The 12,435-nt window shown below is 46.7% G+C and overlaps 1 protein-coding gene across 4 annotated transcripts in view; it reads left to right on the top strand.

Moving 5' to 3' along the window:
• LOC123761330 (uncharacterized) overlaps positions 1-12,435 on the top strand; it is a 143,473-nt gene that overhangs the window by 114,182 nt on the left and 16,856 nt on the right. Inside the window, exon 1 of one of the 4 annotated variants that reach the window (XR_011224337.1) lies at positions 1,110-1,130. The exons of 1 other annotated variant lie outside the window; for it this stretch is intronic. Coding sequence is in view for 1 of the 3 variants with exons in the window: in XM_069312190.1 (XP_069168291.1) it covers positions 1,677-2,421 (745 nt within the window). In the remaining 2 variants the exon portion in view is untranslated. Of the gene's footprint in view, positions 1-1,109; positions 1,131-1,478; positions 1,500-1,533; positions 2,422-12,435 lie in introns of those variants that run through there. 2 more of the 4 variants (XR_011224328.1, XM_069312190.1) reach the window with 2 other exon arrangements.

Raw genomic sequence — 12,435 nt, 5'->3', positions numbered from 1 at the left:
CAAATCAAGAATGTTAATAATATACAAGACAACATTTCATTACAACCAGTCTCAGATGACAGTGAATGTGATTACATTTATGGAGTACAATCAAATACAAGAATGGAATGATCTTCCAAACAACCCAGAGACTATAGCACCAACTGCTGTGCCAACTGCTGTGCTGCTGCTGTGAGTAGGAACAACACATGTACACAAGGGCTAGGTAAGAAGTCAGTTGCAGCTATATTGTGCACTGTTGTGAACTTTTGCATTAAAATGCTTCTGTGCTTTGCAAAATTAAAGTAATTACAGTGAATTCTTGACTAACATATACAGTGCAGTAAGTGTTTAATATTCTGAGGAACATTTTAAGTGATAAGTTTACTTTTATTCAGTAAAAATTGCAAATATACCTCAGTTTCCTGCATTTGATCCTGACTGTGACCAGACAAACCTGTCACAGAGGTGGGTCAAATGGCTTAAAAGGTTTGAAAATTTGTTGATAGTTTCTGACATCAAAAGTGCTGAAAGAAAGCGTGCCTTTCTACTTCATTATGCAGATGATAGAGCTTGTGACATCTTTGATACACTGAAAGACACTGGTGGTGCCAAAGATTATGACATTGCCAAAGCCAAACTAACAGAACATTTCAAACCAAGGCAAAATACTGCAATGGAAATTATGCATTTCAGGAGAGCCAGACAACTCTCTAATGAAACCGTTGATCAATACCACACACGTCTGCAGGGTTTAGCAGCCCATTGTGAGTTTGCTGATGTTGACAAAGAAATCAAACAGCAAATAATTGAAACATGCACATCTACACGTCTTCGTCGAAGAGCTCTAGAACTTGTTGATGATGACAGTTCTCTTACCAAGATACTGGATATGGCTTGTCGAATGGAAGATGCTGCATGTGCTGCTCGTGTCATGGAGTGCAGTGCCAACAACGGTTCTGCCACTGTTACTAACAGTCATGAGGTATGTAAGGTTCAGGAAGGACACCGTGATCAAAGAAGATATCATGCCAAACCTAACATTAAACTGAGCCGAGAACCACATCACAACTGGAGTCATGGAACAAGACTCGCATCAGAGGTTGTCAACAATAAATGTTACAATTGTGGAGGAGACTACCCACACCAAGGTAATGTTTGTCCTGCTCAAGGTAAGAAGTGCTATGAGTGTGGAAAACTAGGTCATTTTGGTGCTATGTGTCGTTCCGCACTAAAGAAACCACAGTCAATGAATAAAAGCACTGTACGAGGATCAGGTCATAGGGGTCGAGGTGGTAAACACAATATTGCACCTCAAATCAAGAATGTTAATAATATACAAGACAACATTTCATTACAACCAGTCTCAGATGACAGTGAATGTGATTACATTTATGGAGTACAATCAAATACAAGAATGGAATGATCTTCCAAACAACCCAGAGACTATAGCACCAACTGCTGTGCCAACTGCTGTGCTGCTGCTGTGAGTAGGAACAACACATGTACACAAGGGCTAGGTAAGAAGTCAGTTGCTGCTATATTGTGCACTGTTGTGAACTTTAGCATTAAAATGCTTCTGTGCTTTGCAAAATTAAAGTAATTACAGTGAATTCTTGACTAACATATACAGTGCAGTAAGTGTTTAATATTCTGAGGAACATTTTAAGTGATAAGTTTACTTTTATTCAGTAAAAATGGCAAATATACCTCAGTTTCCTGCATTTGATCCTGACTGTGACCAGACAAACCTGTCACAGAGGTGGGTCAAATGGCTTAAAAGGTTTGAAAATTTGTTGATAGTTTCTGACATCAAAAGTGCTGAAGGAAAGCGTGCCTTTCTACTTCATTATGCAGATGATAGAGTTTGTGACATCTTTGATACACTGAAAGACACTGGTGGTGCCAAAGATTATGACATTGCCAAAGCCAAACTAACAGAACATTTCAAACCAAGGCAAAATACTGCAATGGAAATTATGCATTTCAGGAGAGCCAGACAACTCTCTAATGAAACCGTTGATCAATACCACACACGTCTGCAGGGTTTAGCAGCCCATTGTGAGTTTGCTGATGTTGACAAAGAAATCAAACAGCAAATAATTGAAACATGCACATCTACACGTCTTCGTCGAAGAGCTCTAGAACTTGTTGATGATGACAGTTCTCTTACCAAGATACTGGATATGGCTTGTCGAATGGAAGATGCTGCACATGATGCTCGTGTCATGGAGTGCAGTGCCAACAACGGTTCTGCCACTGTTACTAACAGTCATGAGGTATGTAAGGTTCAGGGAGGACACCGTGATCAAAGATATCATGCCAAACCTAACATTAAATTGAGCCGAAAACCACATCACAACTGGAGTCATGGAACAAGACTCGCATCAGAGGGTGTCAACAATAAATGTTACAATTGTGGAGGAGACTACCCACACCAAGGTAATGTTTGTCCTGCTCAAGGTAAGAAGTGCTATGAGTGTGGAAAACTAGGTCATTTTGGTGCTATGTGTCGTTCCGCACTAAAGAAACCAGTCAATGAATAAAAGCACTGTACGAGGATCAGGTCATAGGGGTCGAGGTGGTAAACACAATATTGCACCTCAAATCAAGAATGTTAATAATATACAAGACAACATTTCATTACAACCAGTCTCAGATGACAGTGAATGTGATTACATTTATGGAGTACAATCAATCACAGAATGGAATGATCTTCCAAACAACCCAGAGACTATAGTATACATTGCTGGTATTTGTCTCAAAGTTCTCATTGACACTGGATCAAACATTGACACCATTGCTGAATGTCACTATGAGAAATTTAAAAAACAGTTCCCAAAGCTAGAAAACTACAATGGTAAAGCCACTGCCTATGCTTCAAAGGTAGCGTTGCCAGTGATTCGAACTTTCACTGCAGAGATCAAGTCAAAGAATGCAATGCTCATTACTACATTCCATGTTAGGAATGCAAAGGAGTCTCTACTCAGTTACAAGACTTCAACCAAATTGGGGCTACTTCAGCTTTCTAATGCTGTAGCAGTGGAATCTGCAAACAATGTTGATGCTATTGTTGCTGAATTTTCTGATCGATTTAAATCCATAGGTTGTTATACTGATAGCAATGTACATCTGCATATCAACCCAGATGTAATTCCAGTTGCCCAACCACATCGCCGACAATCATTCCATACACGCAAGAAAGTCGATGCCGAACTGGATAGGCTGATGGAACTAGATATCATTGAACCGGTAACAGGCCCAACACTATGGGTAAGCCCAATTGTCACTCCACCAAAGCCGAAGAATCCAGATGAGATACGCATTTGTGTGGACATGCGTGTTCCCAACAAGGCAATAATGCGTGAACGCCATCCTATACCCACTGTCGATGATATGATCTACCTCTTGAATGGTGCAACTGTATTCAGCAAGTTAGATTTAAACAAGGGCTATCATCAGCTTGAACTTGATGATGAGAGTCGATTCATCACAACGTTTACGACACATCGAGGTCTGTATAGGTACAAGCGCCTGAGTTTTGGTATCAACAGTGCTGCCGAGGTATTCCAGCACATCATCAGCCAGGTATTGCAAGATATACCTAATGTTGACAACATGTCTGATGACATCATTGTTTATGGCCGTACCCAAGCTGAACACGACAAAGCTCTTCGTGCAACATTGCAACGCTTACCAGAAAAGAATTTGACGCTAAGCCGAGCAAAGTGTGAGTTCAATCAACATAAAATTGAATTCTTTGGACATGTACTTAATGACAAAGGTCTGTCTCCAGATCCTAAGAAAGTTGCAGATATCAAGAATGCTGCACCTCCTTCAACGTCCACTGAAGTACATAGTTTTCTGGGAATGGCAAACTACTGTTCTCGCTTCATTCCAGATTTTGCTACCATTACGAAGCCTCTACGTGAGCTCCTGAAGAAAAATGCATCATGGTACTGGAGCGATATCGAGCAAAATGCATTTGATGCTGTGAAAGATGCACTAGTAGAGAATGCGACTGCTGCATACTTTGATCCATCAATGGACACTGAATTAACGGTGGATGCTAGTCCTGTTGGTTTAGGTGCTGTTTTAGCCCAACACAAACCTGGTCAACCAGATTCCAGAGTAGTAATTGCCTACGCCAGCCGTTCTCTCACAGATATTGAGCAACGATACAGTCAGACAGAGAAGGAAGCTCTTGCTCTTGTATGGGGCTGTGAACACTTCAATGTGTATCTGCTTGGTGCACCCCTTCACCACGATAGTCACTGACCACAAACCGTTGGAGACCATCTTCAATAATCCAAGTCCAAACCACCAGCTCGCATTGAGAGATGGGCTCTTCGTCTGCAACCATACAACTTTATGGTGAAATACAAGCCGGGTGCAGGCAATCCCGCTGATTACATCAGTCGACATCCTGCCAACAGTTTCACCATCACCAAGCATCAGCAAGTTGCCGAGGAATATGTACACTCTGTAACCTGTGATGCAGTCCCTAAGGCTCTCACTCTTGATGAAATCCGTACTGCAACCCTAGAGGACCCAACTCTGCAAGCAACAGTGGATGCATTGACTAAGAAAAAGTTTCCACGCATCCCACCCTCAGGAGTTGACCAAGATGCATTCAAAGCACTTGAACGCATCCAGACAGAATTAAGTGCTACGCAACAACGCGACACCGTGCTGCGAGGTACTCGTATCGTCATTCCAGCTGTTCTCCAGCAACGTGCTCTGAAGCTTGCACATCAAGGACACCAAGGTCTTGTTAGGACCAAACAGCTGCTACGAGAAAAGGTGTGGTTTCCTGGCATTGATCGTCAAGCAAAGGATATGCATGATACCTGTGTCCCTTGCCAAGCTGCAGTGACCAACTGCAGCTTGGCAACTTCAAGACCAACACCTCTACAACCTTCACCACTACCTGCTGCACCATGGACGGAAGTATCGATGGACTTCTGCGGACCACTACCAACTGGAGAGTACTTGATGGTAGTCATTGATGATCACTCACGTTATCCAGAAGTAGAAATCATCACTTCCACATCTGCAAAGGCTGTCATCCCGAAACTCGACAAGATCTTTTCAAATTTTGGCATTCCTGAAGTTGTCAAGACGGACAATGGACCGCCATTCAATGGACAAGACTTCGTCAACTTTGCTGAGCATATTGGATTCAAACACCGCCGTGATACCACTACATCCTCAAGCAAATGGAGAAGTTGAGAGATTCATGCAACCTCTCATGAAAGCGGTACGCTGTGCACATGCCGAAGGACGATCCTGGAAACAAGCTATGTATGCTTTTCTCAGGAACTACCGTGCAACACCACATGGAACACTGGGCAAGTCGCCTGGCGAACTTTTATTTGGACGTCCTATGAGAATCGCACTACCCGTCATGCCAGCCAAGGTAACGGATAAACGTCTGCTCAGAAGGATGCACTAGCCAAGGGCAAAATGAAAATTGCTCATGATCAACGTGCAAAGGAACAAGTCATAAAGGTTGGAGATACTGTTCTCGTTAAAAAGAAAAAAAGAGGGAAAGTTAGATATGCCGTATGATACAAAACCATATAAAGTGATTAGTGTAAAAGGAACTATGGTAACAGCTAGTAATAGAGAACATAGTATAACACGTAATATGGCTTATTTCAAAGTGATTCAAACTAGTGTAGAAAATGATGAAGTGCAAAGTCGTGCAAAAGAAAAATAAAAAATGAGTTAAAACTCAATAAACAATTCATCAAGGGATATTATTGCATTTAAGGACTCTCGTCCTAAACGTCATGTTAAACGCCCTACACGATTTCATGATTAATTGTGTTCCTATGTAATGAAAAGTATTTACTTATTATGCTAAACTAAATTTAATATTGTTTGAATAATGCAGATATCTCATTCAATACTTTGTAACTTTGTATTACAGTTTCTTTCATGTTTATCATTGCATATATATTTTTAACATTGAAATCCTTTGTGGTAAAGATTAAGTTGTTTAAATTCTTTGTGTGCTTAATTAATGTTAAATGTATGCAATATCTCTTGATATGTTAATAACTTACTTTGTGTTAATAACTTTGCTTTGTGCTACAAGCATGGTAGACATCCTGCATTCATTCTTTTTAAAGAAAAGGAGGGATGTCTATGTTCATAGAAAATGGTACCATCCGTTTTCTATGTGTGGCGGAGCAGACGCCAGAGAGAAGGAAAACAGAGCGTACAGGACGCCCGCCAAGCTTGGAAGCAGCTAGTCATGTAATTGTGTATATACGTATTAAATACCCATAACTTATTACACCCATAACTTCAGGTACATTACAGTACCTGAACACACAGCCTTTGGTTCCTGCATCGAACTGCATGTAATATCCAGTAGTCACATCAACCAAGAGTCCTGTCAGAGACAGGACAGAATTACTAACATTTACAGCAATTTAATATAAATGGGTTACGCTGTAAGGGATAAATGAGTTTATAAAATGGATTAGGTTATAAGGGAAAACAATATTTGATAAGTGATCACAATTAATGGAATTTCTTATAAAGTTGTACTTTTATCTACATAAATTGAACAAAAAGTTATCCAACTTTTATCTACATAAATTGAACAAAAAGTTATCCAACATATAACTGTAAGAGAATGTCTCGTTTGTTCGAGGTTTGAGGCCTAACGGTTGCAATTAAGTAAATTATAAAAACTAAAAATGTAATAGACAAATTTACAATTATTAAGATTTAAAAAAATGTAATATAAATGGGTTATGCTGTAAAGGAAAAAATGAGTATAAAATTCATTAGGCTGTAAGGGAAACAAGATTTATATAGATGATGCTGTAATTGAAAAACAGGGTTTTAAAATGAGTTAGGCTGTAAGGAAAAATAAGATTTCAAAATTGACAAGTGATGGATGACACATCCTTAAGCATGGAATTTCATACGAAACTGTATTTTTAACTAAATAAATTAAACAAAAAGTTATCTAACATTAATATATATAACCTAATGTCTTTGTTTGTTCGAGGCTAAAAGCCAAATGGTTCCAAGTCAATTATAAAAATTAAAAATATTATAGACAAATTCATAATTATTATTATTAAGATAATTTATAATTAAGATTTTAAAAAAATTAATATAAATAGGTTACCCTGTAAGGGATAAATAGTTTATAAAATGAGTTAAGCTGTAATGGAAGAACAAGATTTTAAAATGGATTAGGCTGTAAAGAAAAAACTAAATTTTAAAATGGGTTAGGCTGTAATGGAAGAACAAGATTTTAAAATGGATTAGGCTGAAAGGAAAAAACTTTTAAAATGGATTAGGCTGTAAAGTAAAAACTAAATTTTAAAACGGGTTAGGCTGTAATGGAAGAACAAGATTTTAAAATGGATTAGGCTGTAAGAAAAAAAATTAAAATGGGTTAGGCTGTAATGGGGAAAAAATTAAATGGGTTAAGCTGCAATGGAAAAACAATATTTAAAAATGGATTAGGCTGTAAGGAAAAAACTAATTATAAAATGGGTTAGGCTGTAATGGAAGAACAAAATTGTATAATGGGTTAGGCTGTAATGGAAGAACAAAATTTTATAATGGGTTAGGCTGTAATGGAAGAACAAAATTTTATAATGGGTTAGGCTGTAATGGAAGAACAAAATTTTATAATGGGTTAGGCTGTAATGGAAGAACAAGATTTTAAAATGAAAAAAAAAAACTGAAAGGAAAAAACTATTTTAAAATGGATTAGGCTGTAAGGAAAAAACTATTTTAAAATGGATTAGGCTGTAAGGAAAAAACAAGATTTTAAAATGAGTTAGGCTGTAGGAGAAAATAAGATAATTAAATAGATTAGGCTGTAAGGAAACAATTTAAAACAGGTTGGGGGGGGGGGAGAATAAACCCTAATGGCCAGCCATTTGGGATGAGTAACCCCAGAGCCCACAAGGCTTGCTGAAGGGGAAAAAGATTTCACTTCTTTCACCTCAGTCTAGCTGGTGAGTGCAAATGAATTCCCAGCACTAGCTACGAGAACAGCCTTCTGTGACAGGCCAGATGAGACTCAGAACTCCCAAGGCTAGCCGGGAATGCCATAAGGAGCACATCAATGCAAGCCTAAGAGGAAAAGGAGCCCACTCCCCCTCAGGCTTCCAGATGGGATGAAAATCAGAGCCTAGATGGTAATAAGCTTTCGACTGGATGAAGAGGAGTCCTGTAGGAGAGAGAGAGAGGCGAAGTAAAGCTCACTCCTAAGCTTAACCAAGAAAGGGAGTGTAAAGTTGAACCTAGTTGATAAGGAGGGAAAATCTTTTCTTGAGGCAGAGAATCCTCCTTGGTTCCCTGAACAGGATGTCCCACTAAGATTAATAAAAACGTTTTACAAGATACAAAACTTACATTCTTGCTTAATTAAGACATAAACAAGATTAACAAATAACTTACTTAGCGAGGACAAAAGTTCATGTTCAATGTGTTGTGAATCAGGGAAACACAGGTATAATGAAATTTATAATTCAACAAGACGGCGCTTGTGACGAGTAGAGGCAAGTAAAATTATTTTAAAAGACCAATCTGTTGGATGATTAGATCCTATCATGACACAAGAGAGTATTGTTTATGTCTGCAGACTTATCACTTCTTTTATGTTTAGTTGAATTATTTCATAATCTTTTTTTTCAAAATTCTAAAAATTAACAAAAAATCGCGTTAAATGACTTACATACTTAGTTGTTTTGTATTTCCAGGACTTCCAGTTTATTTTCCTTGACTTTCACTTCAGAAGAGAATATTTTCTGGAAAAAAAAATATTTTAAAATACACTGAATTTATCATACACATCATTATGCTAAATTTCAGTTTGTGTGTGTGTCTGCAGGTAGTGTGGAAGAAAGTGAGTGTGCAAGTGGTTGGTGGGGAGGGTAGGTGTGCAAGTAGTTGGGGGGGGGGAGTGGATGTCAAAGTTGTTGGTAAGAGGGTGGATGCCATAGGAAGGTAGGAGGTGCAAGTGTGTAGGGGAGTATGGAAGTTGTTGTGGGAAGGATAGGTGTGTTTGTGGTTGGGGGAAGGGTGGGTGTGCAGGTGGTTGGGGGGAGGGGGGAGGGTGGGTGTGCAGGTGGTTAGGGGGGGAGGGTGGGTGTGCAGGTGGCTGGGGGAGAGGGTAGGTGTGCAGGTGGTTGGGGGAGGGCGGGTGCAGGTGGTTGGGGGGAGGGTGGGTGTGCAGGTGGTTGGGGGGAGGGTGGGTGCAGGTGGCTGGGGGAGAGGGTGGGTGTGCAGGTGGTTGGGGGAGGGGGGTGCAGGTGGTTGGGAGGAGGGTGGGTGTGCAGGTGGTTGGGGGGAGGGTGGGTGTGCAGGTGGTTGGGGGAAGGGTGGGTGTGCAGGTGGTTGGGGGGGAGGGTGGGTGTGCAGGTGGTTTGGGGGGAGGGTGGGTGTGCAGGTGGTTGAGGGGAGGGTGTTTGTACAAGTTTTGGGGGGAAGGTGGGTGTGCAGGTGGTTGGGGGAGGGTGGGTGTGCAGGTGGTTGGGGGAGGGTGGGTGTGCAGGTGGTTGGGGGGAGGGTGTTTGTACAAGTTTTGGGGGGAAGGTGGGTGTGCAGGTGGTTGGGGGAGGGTGGGTGTACAGGTGGTTGATTGGAGGGTGGGTGTGCAGGTGGTTGGGGGGAAGGTGGGTGTGCAGGTGGTTGGGGGAGGGTGGGTGTACAGGTGGTTGATTGGAGGGTGGGTGTGCAGGTGGTTGGGGGGAGGGTGGGTGTGCAGGTGGCTGGGGGGGAGGGTGGGTGTGCAGGTGGCTGGGGGGGAGGGTGGGTGTGCAGGTGGATGGGGGAGGGTGGGTGTGCAGGTGGATGGGGGGAGGGTGAGTGTGCAGGTGGATGGGGGGAAGGTGGTTGGGGGAGAGGGTGGGTGTGCAGATGGCTGGGGGAGAGGGTGGGTGTGCAGGTGGCTTGGGGAGAGGGTGGGTGTGCAGATGGCTGGGGGAGAGGGTGGGTGTGCAGGTGGCTGGGTGTGCAGGTGGCTGGGTGTGCAGGTGGTTAGGGGGAGGGTGGGTGTGCAGGTGGTTGGGGGGAGGGTGGGTGTGCAGGTGGTTGGGGGGAGGGTGGGTGTGCAGGTGGTTGGGGGAGGGTGGGTGTGCAAGTGGTTAGGGGGAGGGTGGGTGTGCAGGTGGTTGGGGGGAGGGTGGGTGTGCAGGTGGTTTGGGGGGAGGGTGGGTGTGCAGGTGGTTAGGGGGAGGGTGGGTGTGCAGGTGGTTGGGGGGAGGGTGGGTTTGCAGGTGGTTGGGGGAGGGTAGGTGTGCAAGTGGTTAGGGGGAGGGTGGGTGTGCAGGTGGTTGGGGGAGGGTGGGTGTGCAGGTGGTTGGGGGGAGGGTGGGTGTGCAGGTGGTTGGGGGGAGGGTGGGTGTGCAGGTGGTTGGGGGAGGGTGGGTGTGCAGGTGGTTGGGGGAGGGTGGGTGTGCAGGTGGTTGGGGGAGGGTGGGTGTGCAGGTGGTTAGGGGAGGGTGGGTGTGCAGGTGGTTGGGGGGAGGGTGGGTGTGCAGGTGGTTGGGGGGAGGGTGGGTGTGCAGGTGGCTGGGGGGGAGGGTGGGTTTGCAGGTGGTTGGGGGGAGGGTGGGTGTGCAGGTGGTTGGGGGGAGGGTGGGTGTGTAGGTGGTTGGGGAGAGGGTGGGTGTGCAGATGGTTGGGGGGAGGGTGGGTGTGCAGGTGATTGGGGGGAAGGTGGGTGTGCTGGTGGTTGTGGGGAGGGTGGGTGTGCAGGTGGTTGGGGGGAGGGTGGTGTGCAGGTGGTTGAGGGGAGGGTGGGTGTGCATGTGATTGGGGGGAGGGTGGGTGTGCAGGTGGTTGGAGGGAGGGTGGGTGTGCAGGTGGCTGGGGGGGAGGGTGGGTGTGCAGGTGGTTGGGGGGAGGGTGGGTGTGCAGGTGGTTGGGGGGAGGGTGGGTGTGTAGGTGGTTGGGGAGAGGGTGGGTGTGCAGATGGTTGGGGGGAGGGTGTGTGTACAAGAATTGGGGGGAAGGTGGGTGTGCAGGTGGTTGGGGGTAGGGTGGGTGGGCAGGTGGTTGGGGGTAGGGTGGGTGTGCAGGTGGTTGGGGGGAGGGTGGGTGTGCATGTGATTGGGGGGAGGGTGGGTGTGCAGGTGGTTGGAGGGAGGGTGGGTGAACAGGTGGTTGGGGGGAGGGTGGGTGTGCAGGTGGTTGGGGAGGTGAGTGCAGGTGGTTGGGGGGAGGGTGTGTGTGCAGGTGGTTTGGGGGAGGGTGGGTGAGCAGGTCATTGGGGGGAGGGTGGGTGTGCAGGTGGGTGTGCTGGTGGTTGGGGGGAGGGTGGGTGTGCAGGTGGTTGGGGGGAGCGTGTGTGTGCAGGTGGTTTGGGGGGAGGGTGAGCAGGTCATTGGGGGGGAGGGTGGGTGTGCAGGTGGTTGGGGGGAGGGTGGGTGTACAGGTGGTTGGGGGAGGGTGGGTGTGCAGGTGGGTGGGTGTGCAGGTGGTTGGGGGTGGGTGGGGTGCAGGTGGTTGGGGGAGGGTGGGTATGCAGGTGGTAGGGGGAAGGGTGGGTGTGCAGGTGGTTTGGGGGAGGGTGGGTGTGCAGGTGGATGGGAGGAGGGTGGGTGTGCAGGTGGATGGGGGGAAGGTGGGTGTGCAGGTGGTTGGGGGAAGGGTGGGTGTGCAGATGGCTGGGGGAGAGGGTGGGTGTGCAGGTGGCTGGGGGAGAGGGTGGGTGTGCAGGTGGCTGGGGGAGGGTGGGTGTGCTGGTGGTTGGGGGGAGGGTGGGTGTGCTGGTGGTTGGGGGGAGGGTGGGTGTGCTGGTGGTTGGGGGGAGGGTGGGTGTGCTGGTGGTTGGGGGGAGGGTGGGTGTGCTGGTGGTTGGGAGGAGGGTGGGTGTGCAGGTGGTTGGGGAGAGGGTGGGTGTGCAGGTGGTTGGGGGGAGGGTGGGTGTGCAGGTGGTTGGGGAGAGGGTGGGTGTGCAGGTGGTTGGGGGGGAGGGTGGGTGTGCAGGTGGTTGGGGGGGAGGGTGGTTGGGGGGAGGGTGGGTGTGCAGGTGGTTGGGGGGGAGGGTGGGTGTGCAGGTGGTTGGGGGGGGAGGGTGGGTGTGCAGGTGGTTGGGGGGGGGGAGGGTGGGTGTGCAGGTGGTTGGGGGGGGAAGGGTGGGTGTGCAGGTGGTTGGGGGGGAGGGTGGGTGTGCAGGTGGTTGGGGGGGAGGGTGGGTGTGCAGGTGGTTGGGGGAGGGTGGGTGTGCTGGTGGTTGGGGGGAGGGTGGGTGTGTAGGTGGTTGGGGGGAGGGTGGGTGTGCAGGTGGTTGGGGAGAGGGTGGGTGTGCAGGTGGTTGGGGGGAGGGTGGGTGTGCAGGTGGTTGGGGGGAGGGTGGGTGTGCAGGTGGTTGGGGGAGGGTGGGTGTGCAGGTGGTTGGGGGAGGGTGGGTGTGCAGGTGGTTGGGGGGAGGGTGGGTGTGCAGGTGGTTGGGGGGAGGGTGGGTGT

Source organism: Procambarus clarkii, chromosome 7 (assembly GCF_040958095.1).
Source record: "Procambarus clarkii isolate CNS0578487 chromosome 7, FALCON_Pclarkii_2.0, whole genome shotgun sequence".
NCBI lineage: Eukaryota > Metazoa > Arthropoda > Malacostraca > Decapoda > Cambaridae > Procambarus > Procambarus clarkii.
This window is presented reverse-complemented; position numbering and strand designations above follow the sequence as displayed.